Source organism: Oncorhynchus gorbuscha, linkage group LG26 (genome assembly GCF_021184085.1).
Source record: "Oncorhynchus gorbuscha isolate QuinsamMale2020 ecotype Even-year linkage group LG26, OgorEven_v1.0, whole genome shotgun sequence".
Lineage (NCBI taxonomy): Eukaryota > Metazoa > Chordata > Actinopteri > Salmoniformes > Salmonidae > Oncorhynchus > Oncorhynchus gorbuscha.
This window is the reverse complement of record NC_060198.1, coordinates 38,820,229-38,834,625: the sequence shown is the minus strand read 5'-3', so window position 1 is coordinate 38,834,625 and position 14,397 is coordinate 38,820,229. Positions and strand designations below refer to the sequence as shown.

The window sequence follows — 14,397 nt, the reverse complement described above, 5'->3', positions numbered from 1 at the left end:
TCATTATTTCAAATTCTCACAAAGCCACTCCACTGACAGGCTCCAAAGCATAGAAATATGAATAAATAGAACGGGCTTTCCCATTCAAGCCAATGAAGGCATTATAGGGTGGGCATGGCAGTCTTTGCGAGTGTAGCCAGGATTTTACCAGTAAAATTGCCAGATTTAGAGGTTCCAAGCCTGTTCTATTCATTGTTATTTGTATGATCTAGAGCCCTGCAGGCAGTACAGCTGTTCATCCAAACATTCCTGTACCTGTTTCTGGACACGTTACAGACTGGAATTAAATGACTGGACACCTCTGAATTTCTGAGAGTCGTGTGACTTTTCTACTGTACATCTGATTCATGGGTTGATGCATTTACATAGTGGTGGGTGGATATGGGAGTCCTGGGGCATGACATCTTCCCACCTCCTTACACACAACAGACAGGATGTGGGTGTTCTTCAGCAAACAACATCATCTGCGGTTGTTCACATTTGCTTAACTTTTTAAGTCGTGCAACTGTAGAAGGTCCACTCTGAGAAGATAATCAATGGTGATGCAATACAAAATGGATGCACATGCTGTATAAGAAAAACGGAATGTTACCAACGTTTATGAAAAGCCAAAGGAAAGCCAATACAACAGGAAGGCAGATATAGGAGCAGTCACTCCAATCAGTTTTTGAACAACCTTTAGAAACCTGAAGTATTCCAACACGTTTTTTGGGGACGGCTTGATTGTTAGACCGTTTGTAGATAGCAGTAAACCTCTTTCAGTGTAAAACTTTTTCCCTGGCAAGCTCAAAGCAGGTTAGTTTAGCTCAGCCATCTGAAGATCGTGTAATTGGTCCCTTGATCAAACAGGGTGATTGAACAGGGCAATACAGCTATAGTGTGAAGGGAGATTGGGCACAAATCTTGTTTTATGTTCGTAAAGGATATTGGGATTTGGAATACCGGTACATTGCCATTTAATTGGATGATGTTGTCCATTGGTTGTTGTTCTACTCCGTTGTATTGTTTCTAAAAAGCTATTCCTTTAGAACTGTGGTAAAATCCAGTTTAACAAGGTACTTTACCCTACTGTGCTGATTGCTTTGACATAAATCTCTCCAACAGGAAGCAATTTTCCCTGCAAAATGTATGTTATGCGCAGTTCCAGCTACTTAACCGAAACCAGAAGATGAAATGAAGGCTTGTGTTGCCACACATCTTTTTGTAACTGTCACAACTCTCCATTAGCAAGTCACAGTAATGGAAAGAAAGCAACTGTTTTTCTAACGCCACGGAGATGCTCTCCTGTCACTTCACGTTAAACATTCGAAAGAGTTCACATTTTATTTGAGTTTCTTTTGTGTTTAGGGTTCTAATGAGATGATCAATGAGTTTGTTGAAATGCAAATAAGGTACAGTGTCCTGCATCTGCTGCTGTAGTAGAGGAGAAGCTGTGAACAACATTGACCAAATAGACCTCGTCGAATAAAGGGAAGATATTCACTCCCTCACATGACATGTGTCACGCCTTGGTCTTAGTATTTTGTGTTTTCTTTATCTATTTGGACAGGCCAGGGTGTGACATGGGTTATTGTGGTGTGTTTTTTGTCTTGGGGTTTTGTGGGGTGTCTAATTAGTCTATGGCTGCCTGAGGCGGTTCTCAATCAGACTCAGGTGATTTATCGTTGTCTCTGATTGGGAACCATATTTAGGCAGCCATATTCTGTGAGTGTTTTCGTGGGTGATTGTTCCTGTCTTTGTGTTTGCACCAGATAGGGCTGTTTCGGTTTTCATTATTTCATTTCATTACTTTTGTAGTTTCTGCATGTATAGTTTTTTCTTTATTAAAATATATCATGAATCATCATCACGTTACATTTTGGTCCGATCCTTATTCTACCTCTTCGTCGGAGGAGGAGATAGAAGAACGCCGTTACAACATGGAGTCCCACAGATGTCAGGAAGTTGACGATTCTGATGAAATCTGTCTTCCCTCATTCTTCGTTGCTCAAAAGGGAATAGCACAAAATGCCTGCCTTAAAATGTGACTGTGTAGTAGAGTAAAGATGCACAAAATCCACTTTAATCTTCTGTCAGATATCAAAGCACACCACTGCTATCTCTGGACAGATCTCCTACTTTGAATTTGGTATCGCAAAGACAATTTACTGAAATGTCTGTCAATGGGACATAGGTTTATGTGATCATTCACAGTGGAGTCCAGTCAGCCTGCATTAAAAGAGTCAATGATCACAAAAATGAGGGAAACGTTGATAATATTGTCATGTATTAACAGCCATTTATTTGACATGAAATGCACATAATGTGAATCTATGGTAATGTTTCATTTGATTTCCAAACCTAACCTTTTCTTTGTTTTCCCAATAGGCAACCACCAACATGATTATCAACATAGTCACCTGGATCTTACCCAGGCCCACACACCTAAAATTGGTAAGGATATTCAAGGTTTGCATGTTCACATAAGTACAGTATATATAATATGACTGTGGTTGGTTGCTAATATTTCACTCTTTCCAATGAGTAATAAAAATGTTTAGATAGTAACTAACCGTCTGTAGAGATATATGGTAGATGGAAGTACATTATGGATACTAGCCATGCCCTTTTAAGTGTGAGATTATACTGCCACACAACACACAGTGGCTCTTGGGTATGCTACAAAGATGTCTTCATTTACCCCAATAAAGGTGAGGGAGGATTAAGTCATATTGATTTCCTGAGTTTATGGTTTTATCAGCTCCAGTACGACACATGAACTTTGACTAAATTCGAAATAAGTCAAAATATGCTTTAAAAAAAAATCAAGCAAGGGCAAAACATTTTTTCTTGACGGGAAATGAATAGCTTGGATAGCAAATGAAACGGGGTCTTGTGGAAAATGAATTAAAATGGCATCTGTATGGCTTTCTCAAGTTATTGAAAAACTTCAATTACTTATATTGTGCCTTATCTATTTTCCTAAATGAGACTTTCTATGAAAAGAGAGGTGCTTTTTAGCATGAAATTATTGAGTGGTCACAGCTCTAACACTGCAGTGAAACACCATGAGTTCAGAGAGAAAAGCTATTTGTGCATTGTTGCTAGATGCCTCTCCATCTATCCTACATAATTGGCTAAGAACAAAGTTCATATTTTGATATTTTTACGCTAAGAGGTCTGCACTGAAACGTAACACCATGCTACACTGTCTGTTTCAACATCAGTGGAGTTGTGGACTCCAACCTCATGGCAGGATATTTTTCCAATTGTATGTTTTGAGGCCAACATTTTCAAAGGCAAAGGGACTTTTGAAAGTACCCATAAATAGATAGATCTCTCCAACACAGACACCAAAGGATAGCTTTCAAGGTGGATCCAACCAGAGCTGATTATGAATAACTACTATTGAGAATGGCCACAATACATAGGAATCTGATTACTTTATTTGACTAGTACGATCATTATAAATAGCATAGACTTTCATCAACTAATTTGAAACAGAAAATGTCAGACACATTGGTTTGGTTATTAATACGTACTATGAATAATGTTTGTTATTGTACTGATCCATTTTCTCTTACTTGGATTTGTTATGTAGCCCACAGACAAATGAGACATGGTAAGTAATACGCATATACACCTGCTGTACATGTGTATTCCCTTTCTCTTTTACGTATTGTATATGTCGACCTCTTGTTCTGACAGTTGGTGACAGTGACGTCTTGTATATCGCTGGGGTCAAGGCGGGGGGTCACTCTTCCTTTTTGTTCAGACTGAATGAACCAGAGTTGACACACCAAACTCTCACTTACCTTCTCACTCTGCTCTCTCTCTCTTTCTTTCTCTCTCTCTCTCTCTCTCTCTCTCTCTCTCTCTCTCTCTCTCTCTCTCTCTCTCTCTCTCTCTCTCTCTCTCTCTCTCTCTCTCTCTCTCTCTCTCTCTCTCTCTCTCTCTCTCTCTCTCTCTCTCTCCAGTATCTCTCTTTGTTGGGTTATCTGCAACACACTGTTTGCAATGGTAGAGTCTCATTAAGATCTGTGGTAACGCTTCAGAACCGGACCTTTGTTACACAAAATACACATTCTACTCCCTTCCATCTTTTCTTGCTCACACTCACACTCTCTTTCACTCTGTCTCTGTCTCTCACGGAATGCCTCACTTCTGTTCCACATGGTCCTTGGTGTTGTGTGTCCCTGTCCTCTCTATCACAGTAGTCACCCAGCCCTATTTTTAAACCTGCCACCGCTGACCAGCACCTCAGAGGACTGGTAACGCTCCACCCCACCCTAACGCTGCTAACGCTCCAGCTGCCTGCGCCACGACCACTTGTCCCACATAACCATGGCCACAGCAGGCAGGCAGGCAGCATAGCCACCCGCAATGGTGCCACGCATACTAGTGACAGCTAGCGTGGCGAGTGCACTTACAGTCGCAACCAATCCTAGCACACCAGAATTGCACTCTGAAATAAAAAAATAAAAAACCCACAACAAATCATGTTAAATCCCGGTTAGAAGAGTCGAACATAACAGTCCCCACTTCATCTATCCTCACCCACATACCCCCACCGCACCCACACACCCACACTCTGTATCCCCTTGTCTCCTCCAGTGAAGACCCCCTGTGTACGCGCCCCTCTCTGTGGCATCCTCCAGACTGTCGGCTGTCTGATTGTAGTCTGATTACACTGCGTCAATCTCTCCTGTCTCCCCTGCAGAGAAGCCCCAGCGCATGAACAACATCCTAACCTCGCAGACAGAGCCATACGACCTGGACATGTCCTTCTCACGCTCCTTCCAGAACCTCACCCACCTGCCTCCCAACTACGAACTGGCGGCAATGAGCAAAGCTGACTTAAGTAAATACTCCTCTCTCCACAAATTAAGTAGGTGGTCTTTCATTACATACACCATCATGTTTGTTTGATCTCCTGCCTGGACCCCGCCAGTCCACAGGGGGGAGAAAAGGTTGATCTTAACACATTGTGTTGAAGACCACATTGCATTCAAAGTACTGTGATGCAATAGTAACCCTGTATGGATGCCTATTACAGGGATGCAAACATAAGTCATGAGCACAAAGTCATTGGGGTTATGAGCTGAATCCAGAGGAAGACATCTCTGTGTGTGAGATGGGTTTCTTGAAATGCACAAGCACATGTTAAAGTCACTGGATTCAGCCCCAGTGTCCCCATCTACCGACCCATTGACTGACATTAATTGTCATGTAATTTGGCTCCATCTGTGGCCCGTGTCATGTAGCTAATGTCTGGTAATGACATATTAACAGCCATATCTCCATACCCACATGAGTCTCGACGCCAACAAGATGGGACTAATGTCTCTGAGATGAGATCTGGGTCAGCCCGATTATTATCATTACACTTCCTCTGCATGATGGCTTGACTTTCACCATTCTCCATATCCCCTATGACAGCTGCATGCTCTACAGTATGCTCCTCCTCTAGTATCCTGTGGTTGGTTGCGTTGCATGTGTCAGGTGTCATGCAAAAGCATTAGTTCCTTGCTGCTCGAATGTTCAATAGTGCTGTATTAAAATAAGTAGGGTGTGGTATTCTAGCGCAGGCTTGTATGTTATGCTCAGTGTGGACACAGAGAATCAATGTGACGAAACCTTTGACGCGGACAACATTGATAACAACTGAATTGTCTATACTCAGCAATGTGTTGTACTGCTTCTTCATCTGGTACTGCTCAATAGAAACATTACCCACTGGGCACACACTGGCTGGATCAACATTGATTCCTCCTCAATTCAATGTAATTACATTGAACGTGGAATAGATGTTGAATTGATGTCTGTGCCCAGTGGGTAGATAGAAGACCATAAAATAATCCACCACACTGAAATCACAGAGAGGAATCCAATTAAACAAAAACCCGTTTGAGCTGGGACCCATAAACCCTAAAGTATTGGTCAGAAAAGGGAATATTTCAGTTCTCTACCTACCTAGAGTACAGTGACAGCTCTTCTGAGAGGAGAGTTCCCTCATACCTCTGATAGATGCTGTGGCTTTGTGCAAGGAGAGAGGCTTTGGAAAAACGCCAAAAACGTATATAATGAGTTGCTTTTTTAATGAAACATCTGGAGAGATGACGAAGAAAATCAAATGAATATGGTTCATTTGTGATTCTAAATGCACATACTGTAGTCTGTGTGTGATCCCTCCTCCTCCTTCGTTCTCCCCTGTCCGTCAGACAGGACTGGAGGGAGCCGGGGATGGAGATGGAGGACACGACTCTAAAATAACCTGCTCAGACCCTCCAAGGAGCTAGCGGGTGGAGGGAAGGGGAGGAGGCAGGAGGAATCTTATTTGGCTCGGTCTTCTCCTTCCCTCTGTAATCAACTTAAAAGGCATTAGAACACTTGTCAGAACAACAGAGCCCCTTTAATCCCCATGCCAAGCAAAAAGCTAAATGATATTATTGTGGGCCCCTTTCTCTTACCACGTCTTATCTTAATCCCCTCTAAAGATCCCTTTATAATTGATGTTTCACAAGTTTTTCTACAAGTCTATGTGCATTATGTGATTACTGCTCCGTCTGGGCCGGATGATGGCGTATTGTTGATGATGGCGTACCACAGATGAATATACTCACCACATTGAATCTGGGTGACTGGAGACTTCAGTTGAATTAAGAGTAAGGAAAGGGAAAGGGGATACCTAGTCAGTTAGCCACAGCTAGCAGGTTTGTGGTTTCACCTCACCTTCGAGACCCCGTGCCCTCTCAAAATCAAATGCAAGTTCAAGTGCAACGTCTTATTTGAAGCGGCAAAGAAATGAATCCAGCATATATTTCTTTAACATAAAAGTAAAAAGGAAGGAAATACATTTGTTCTTTGTAACATCATGAGCATGGACACAAAAGACACAAGGTTGACCTGCCTATGGATTGCCTAGTTTAGTGAGCTGTCACACTCCATGCTCGCCATGATAAGAGTTACAAAGTTGCATCTTTCATACTAACAATGTGGCCTAATGCCCTATGTGAATTATTTACAAAAGGCCTAACATTTTTAACAGCAGTTAAAATGTCCAATTTAAATTGATTTTGAAATGTCAAAACTAATGTCAAAACTAGAGTTGGTGGAAATGTATCTGGGTACATCATGAAATCAACCCCTATTTCAACATGGCATAGTATTTTCAATGCAATGATGTAAATTCTAAATTTGTCATCTATAGCCATAGGATATACTGAACCCTAATCCTTATAACTCTTGGCAACGAAGAGGAACTTAAATGAAGCTAAGGGACATGTCATGTCTATTGTGGGCAAGCTATAGTGTTGTTGACATTTCTTACCATAATGTCACACCCAAAGTGACCCCTGAAGAAGAATACAAAACGCTATTGCCAGAAGCCTAACCCAGGTCTTCTTCATTAGTGATGCATGCTGGGGAAAATAAATCCCTTATGGAGAGAAAAAAAAGTGATCTTCTCTATCCAGGCGTGGCATCTATCTAAGGAGGAGGGTTTAAATATCCATACCAAAACAAAATCCTTATCATCCAAATCTTAGTCAAGCACAGTCTTGTCCTGACATTTTTAGACCACCTCTGTGTGTTCCTGAGGCCTTGGGAAATTAGCTTCCGCTGAGGTATCTAACCCCCAGAGATGACAGTTAGTCACAGTAGTTTCAGGGTGCCATCAATCTGATGTTTCCAGGCCCAGCCAGTCTAAAAGCCTGTTTAAAAGTCATTTGAGAGGAGCCTGCCGCTTTCCTCATGCAGATGTAATGACTTTAACATCAGGAGAGTGTTGGCACTCGCTGTAGAGCCCCTCTGCTTTTGGCAGAGTCAAACCACTGGCTACCCTGCAGTGCAACACTCGCATCACTGACACTTTGATTGTTTTGCATCGCGGCAGGCATATAGTCCTTTCTACACCAGAACAGGAGTGGAATTATTGTGATGCGAAAGAGCCCCTGCCTTCTCCTATGAAAGCAGGACAGAAAATGCAATCATAATCAAAGGGGAATTGTAGTAGAACTGCTGAGCTGATCCACTCAGGAGAAGGTATAGAATCATTCTTTATATACAGTGTAATGTTTCTCCTGTCCTTCTCCCTCTCTCCTCCCCCTCCCTCCTTTCCCACTCAGGTGATAAGGACATAGATGAGTACTACATGCGGAAGCGACACCAAGACTTGGCAGGTCGGCAGATTCTGCAGCCGCCCCACATGGTGAAGCTGAACACAGAGCCCCACCAGCAGCACCGTCAGCGGCCTCACCGTGTCCAGAGGGCCATGTCCCAGGACCATGTGCTGTCCCCAGAGAGGACCCCACGCCATGGCTACGGCCTCTCAGCCTACAACATGGGTGTCTCTTCCTACGGCAGCCGCATTCTCTCAGAGGAGCAGCTGCTCTCCGCAGATCGCCTCCAGTCCCAGGACCCCCTGCTCTCGCCGGACAAGATGCTGTCGCTGCGGCGCTCCAACTTCCGGGAGAAGGCCATGTCGCGGGCCATGTCCCATGTAGACATCAACTTTGTGCCCACCACACCTGTCATAGACCGCAGTGAGCGCTACGCTAAGATGCAAAAGATGCACTCCCATCCCACTACCATCAACGACTCATACAACACGCTCACCGTCAACCACCCGACCACCAACAAGAGGCAGCAGTTTGCCTCGCGACGGACACACACGGTGGACCATCTACAGTACATCCCAGGCCACCAGCACAACAACCAGTACCGCACGGCCAGTAAGAACGAGGTAACTGTTTAACGAGAGGGTGGCTGGCCAAGGATTCCTGTGTCAACAGACTGTCAACAGATGAAAGCAGCAGATACTTCCAGAGGTGTGCAACCTCACCTTAGGTCTTCTTTTCAAAGTAGCCAACACATAACCCTTCTTGCTTTCAGCTCAAGCTCTCAGTTTCATTCAGATTTGGATCATCACAACCAGAATCAACCACAAAGACATCAGTACTTTATCTATAGGGCAACATAAGGGCTTTGCACGTTGACACATAAGGAATGCTTTATGTGAGGTTATCTGTAAGAAGACAATTTTTTTTTTTAAAAAGTGGAATTGGAAAGGAACTGGATCAACTTTATAAATATATACATATATTTACTATTTGTATTTTCAGTCCTTGTTATAGCTTTAGAAATTCTTATTGAACTTAACTGGTGTTAGAACTTCAAGAGGTGCCTCTCGAAATTGTTCCCATTTCAACGATGAAGTGGATTTGTTGGTTAAAAAGCACAATTAATGGGTTTCTTTCTCTGTTGGTTTATTCTTGTTTTTTGGTAACGGCCAGCACATATCAGCTTATTAGTGGCTATAGTGGCAATTTCCATTGCATAAATGATTGTAAATAGGCTATATTAGCAGAATTATACACTAAATGAGAAGAGCTGGACAAGTGGAATTGTTGAGTTTCTACCCAAGAGTCTACAGTCTTTTCACAATTAAAGATCACAATTTCAGATTAGTCCAACCCCTCAACAAATACTTGATACTAACAAACATGTTCAATAATGTGTGTGCGTATGTGTGTATATTTTTGTAACTGTGCTTGTAGGATGATTGTGTATGGCTAGGGTTGAATCAACCTCATGCCACTGTTAATTAGCAGCTTTAGACTGTAGGCACACTACTCCACAGGTGACTATGTAAACTAATGCTTCTTTCAATAGCTTCATTTTCTGCACTCATTCCCTCGCTATATAATCCAAGTGGATGACATCCATTTTGTTTTGAGTTAGGAAAAGCTGCTTTCATTTTGATATACAGTATTGTCGTATATTTGACTCCATTCGTCAGAGTTGAAGAATAATAGTTGTTGTTATATGTTTACAATTGTTACATTGTTGCAGGTGTGTTGACGTACCTGAAACAATCGACAAAGAGGACATCAATATAATCACTAGCTAAGCAAGGATTAAAACTGTGATTCTTATGTCCAGATGTTTTCATTAAAGCAATGCCTTATTGTGTGGAAGCCCATACTCATGTTCTTAATTGTACAATCACGCTTGTGTTTTTATGTCTTGTGTCTAACATGTTGATGCGTAACCAACTTTTTATGTCATTTTTTTTCATCATAGATGATTTACCAGCACTATAGAAGCACAGAAGGACAGAATCAGTTTCGGTGATATACCTCAGAAATGATAGGGCACACATTTTACAAGGATGAAATTCTTAAATTAACAAAAATGTTCTTTGAAAAGAAGCAAAGGAAGTGATTATTTTAAGCAAAAAAAATTAAGAAACTAGAATTGAACAAAATATTTCACATGATAAAAAAAATGTCTTCCACATTTTCAAATTCATCCAGACTTCTTTGTGGACTCCCACTGTGTCCTCTTATACTTATAGAGTAACAGACCCATCAAGTACATGATTTGTCATTGTTTTTACTTTTCAACTATCTCTTCAGTTAACAAGAAAGTCAAAATATTATTGTAAAATCCTGGGTCATGGAAATGGGTATATAGACATTTACTGTAGAGATGTTGTTATATAAATTTGCTGGTCATTAACAATTTCAAACATTGTCACTGGTGTACTACCTTAAATGTTAGGAGCTTGCATAATATTGTTACAACTTGTGCAGTGTGTCCATATTTAAGACTTGATTTTGCTTAGAATTTGTCATTACAACAGAGGCTAACATTGCAATTTTTCTTAGCAAATTATATGCTTATATCATTATATGCCTAGCTATACTATACTGTATGTTCACATGCAATGTAGACACAGTAGAAATTGATGCACTTGAAATATTAAGAGCAATTATTACACTAGTTTCAAGCCCCTGTATCAGCTAAGATATTGAGAGGATGGCAACTAAAATGTCATTTCTTTTGAGGTTCAATTTAAGGCCAGAGTACCAAAAGAAACCGTGATAGTTCAATATGGAGTTTCATAGTCCTTGTCAAGCTCCAGTGATAGTTCAATATGGAGTTTCATAGTCCTTGTCAAGCTCCAGTGATAGTTCAATATGGAGTTTCATAGTCCTTGTCAAGCTCCAGTGATAGTTCAATATGGAGTTTCATAGTCCTTGTCAAGCTCCAGTGATAGTTCAATATGGAGTTTCATAGTCCTTGTCAAGCTCCAGTGATAGTTCAATATGGAGTTTCATAGTCCTTGTCAAGCTCCAGTGATAGTTCAATATGGAGTTTCATAGTCCTTGTCAAGCTCCAGTGATAGTTCAATATGGAGTTTCATAGTCCTTGTCAAGCTCCAGTGATAGTTCAATATGGAGTTTCATAGTCCTTGTCAAGCTCCAGTGATGGTTCAATATGGAGTTTCATAGTCCTTGTCAAGCTCCAGTGATAGTTCAATATGGAGTTTCATAGTCCTTGTCAAGCTCCAGTGATAGTTCAATATGGAGTTTCATAGTCCTTGTCAAGCTCCAGTGATAGTTCAATATGGAGTTTCATAGTCCTTGTCAAGCTCCAGTGATAGTTCAATATGGAGTTTCATAGTCCTTGTCAAGCTCCAGTGATAGCTAAAACAACAAAAAAATGGCTGTAAAACTATGTCAGAGCAACAAGAGAATTGAGCAACGAAAAAATGACATTTGATGGCCCTGACTCTGACATGGTGGGAGCTGCAACACTGTGTTATACTGACGTTGCACCACCAGAATCTTACAGACATGTCTCTAAGCAACCATCTATCTGGCTCAAATACATCCACCCCATCGCAGAGCTCCGGCTCAGTTTTTATCGTAGGTTCTGAGACTAAGGTGCTGCTAAGTTGTTCTGTCCCATGATCTATCTGCTGTAAAAGCTCAGTTTACTTTTGTTGCAAATATTCCTTGCCATTTATTAAGCTTGTATTTTTATGTGTCAATGTGGTATGAATGAAAATTCCTTTGTGTCTTTGTTGCACAAACAATGGAGGACTCATTTAAAAAGCTTCAAAGCAAGCAGTATACGACTGTTCCTGTGCAAATGTTTTTGTTTACAAATGAATTATTAAAGCACATCCCATGTGTATTGTGCAAAACAATAATCCGTTTAGTAAATATGGAGTCTGGGGGAATTTTTTCACATGTTCATTTAAACAATATTCATGAATATTCGTGAATTGGTTATATTGGTATTATTATTTTTTATGGCTGAGGTATAAACATATATTAACTGTTTGTAAAGAATGACAGAACTATAACCCACATCTACTGTATATATGGAATTATACAACTTGTTTGACAGTCTAATAAATGTATAAACCTAAACAGCATATACCCCATAGATATAATACTATGGACCCCCAGGTTAAGTTACAAATCGTTGTTATCCTGTCACCTATATTAACTAGACTAAATGCTACTCTGAAATTTTTGCAAGAAGTTGCCCAAATTGCAACCTCACCCACAAGGTCTTACACACCACACATTTGGAATACACATGAAACAAGATAAAGAAACGACATCTTTATCCAATGCAATGCATTGATGACAAGACATGCTATAGTTTATCCCTTTGTCATTAAATAAAGCTTCCAGTCAATTTGCCGTTTGCATTTCCACTGTCGCAGTTTGCATAATTCTATTGGTATGTAAAAGTTGATAACTACACATTAATGATTCAAATCAATAGGGGAGCATTATCAACTATTTTTTCCCCTCCACTTCTTCTGAGAGCTTGAATCTACTGTACTGTACTATCGACAGAGGTCATTGACCTAATGGCACTCACCGTAACAACAGGTACATTATGACTGCCATTACTCTGATGACACACATATTAATACCCACTGTTTCCAGAACAGCCAGTACAATTTCAAAACCTCTTTAAATTCATAGAGTCAGAAGAAAACATTTCCTCGCAACATGAAAACAAAAGCCTTGTGGTTACAATTGTGTACAGATAAATGGGAAACAGCTATGGTTTTCACTTTGTGTCGGACCCTCCCATTTGCATTTAGATGGGAAAAGGTCATGGCTATTGGAACATGTGAGGTAAGAAGGAAACAGCAGTGGTCAGACACATTAACAGACAGAAAGGAAAATGAATAAGCGCAAATTGGTCCATGGCAGAGTACATTAACCAACTGAACTTGTTTTTCCACTAATAGTTTTTAAAATGAAAAAAAAGGTCCTGCCAAAAACGAACTTAGGATCAATTCGATCAGTCTTTTGTTGCTGAGATTTTTCCTGCACCGCTTCAGGATTGACATATATTCACTGAAAACCCACACTAACAGTATTGCATTTTCATGTAGTCTACTTTTGACCAGCTAATAGCCTAACCACCAATCAAGCAACATTATAGAATAAATGTTCACCTCCTGTTGCTGCAGGATTATTTTGCTCTGACAATATAGGTCAAACATCAGTATATTCTAAGCCATACAACTCAAGGGAGTTCTCTGATATCAGAGAAGTTGTGGCTTTACCTCAGGGTAAACAGTTCAAAGGAAATGCCACTGCCAACAGGAAAACGGCCATGTTGTTTCTGCCATGGCACTTGTCATTCACTGCACATTTTGCCAGACTACTGCTTTGAGGCCAGGTTTTTTATGGAGTGACCTTTCTATCCTTCTGGGAAGAATTTGAGCAACATGACAACTTAAGAGTATGACAGACTTCTCGCTGTATTTCATTCCTCTGTATTACAGTTGGACCTGTTGGTTAAGCTGACTTGTGAGGTGAAGGAATTCAGAGAACTGGGGTTGACCTTCTGTCTCAGCACCTACGTACCTGATCAGATCAGAATCCACAACACCATGGAGAATAGGCTGTCTAGGATTGATAGCACAGTACAGGGAAGGAATACTATGAGGAATGGAGACGGGGGTACCACACTGCCCTGTCACTTATAGTAAAAACAAAAATGACAGGTGTTGACCAACCAGAACGGAAATAGTAGCCATTTCCTCTAAAGCAATTACACTTTAATAACCTATTCAGAAACATAGCAAAGATTGGACAACATTTATTGGATGTGTGTAATGTATGGGTCACCACTACAGCTCCAGGGCTCATGGGTACAATGTAGGCTATGAATGTGGGCAACATGTAAATGCAGAGAGTAAGTGTCGGTGCTAAGGGAGGCCTGTGTGTGAGGCGTGTTAACAGCATGACATTCAACGCTGACCAGCCGACCATGTGTGTCAGATGATGAATGCACCAAATGGGGCCCGGCACTGCTCCCAGCACCAACTCCCCAAAGCTCACACACAGCCCCACACAGCCCCACACAGCCCCACATAGCCACACACAGCCCCACATAGCCCCACACAGCCGCACACAGCCCCACACAGCCCCACACAGGCTGAAAGTATTGATCCCCCCCAACACTGCCTCGCCACCACTTAAATGAGAGCAGTCAATTGGATACCGTGCAGGCTTGTAGGCGGCCAAGGTATTCTCTCTTGGGAATGGTGTGGTTGGGTGGAGGAAGGAGAGGGGAGAGGGTAGAACGAGT

The 14,397-nt window shown here is 41.3% G+C and overlaps 1 protein-coding gene across 5 annotated transcripts in view; it reads left to right on the top strand.

Moving 5' to 3' along the window:
* Window positions 1-12,418, top strand: part of LOC124015164 (protein shisa-6-like) — a 67,506-nt gene extending 55,088 nt beyond the window's left edge. For 2 of the 5 annotated variants that reach the window (XM_046330164.1, XM_046330161.1), the window contains 4 exons: window positions 2,368-2,433; window positions 3,581-3,601; window positions 4,700-4,867; window positions 8,106-12,418. In XM_046330164.1, coding sequence (XP_046186120.1) covers window positions 2,368-2,433; window positions 3,581-3,601; window positions 4,700-4,867; window positions 8,106-8,734 — 884 coding nt within the window. In that variant the 3' untranslated portion in view covers window positions 8,735-12,418. The remainder of the gene's footprint in view (window positions 1-2,367; window positions 2,434-3,580; window positions 3,602-4,699; window positions 4,868-8,105) is intronic. The other 3 variants (XM_046330165.1, XM_046330162.1, XM_046330163.1) reach the window with 2 other exon arrangements.
* The last annotated feature ends 1,979 nt before the right edge of the window (window positions 12,419-14,397 follow it).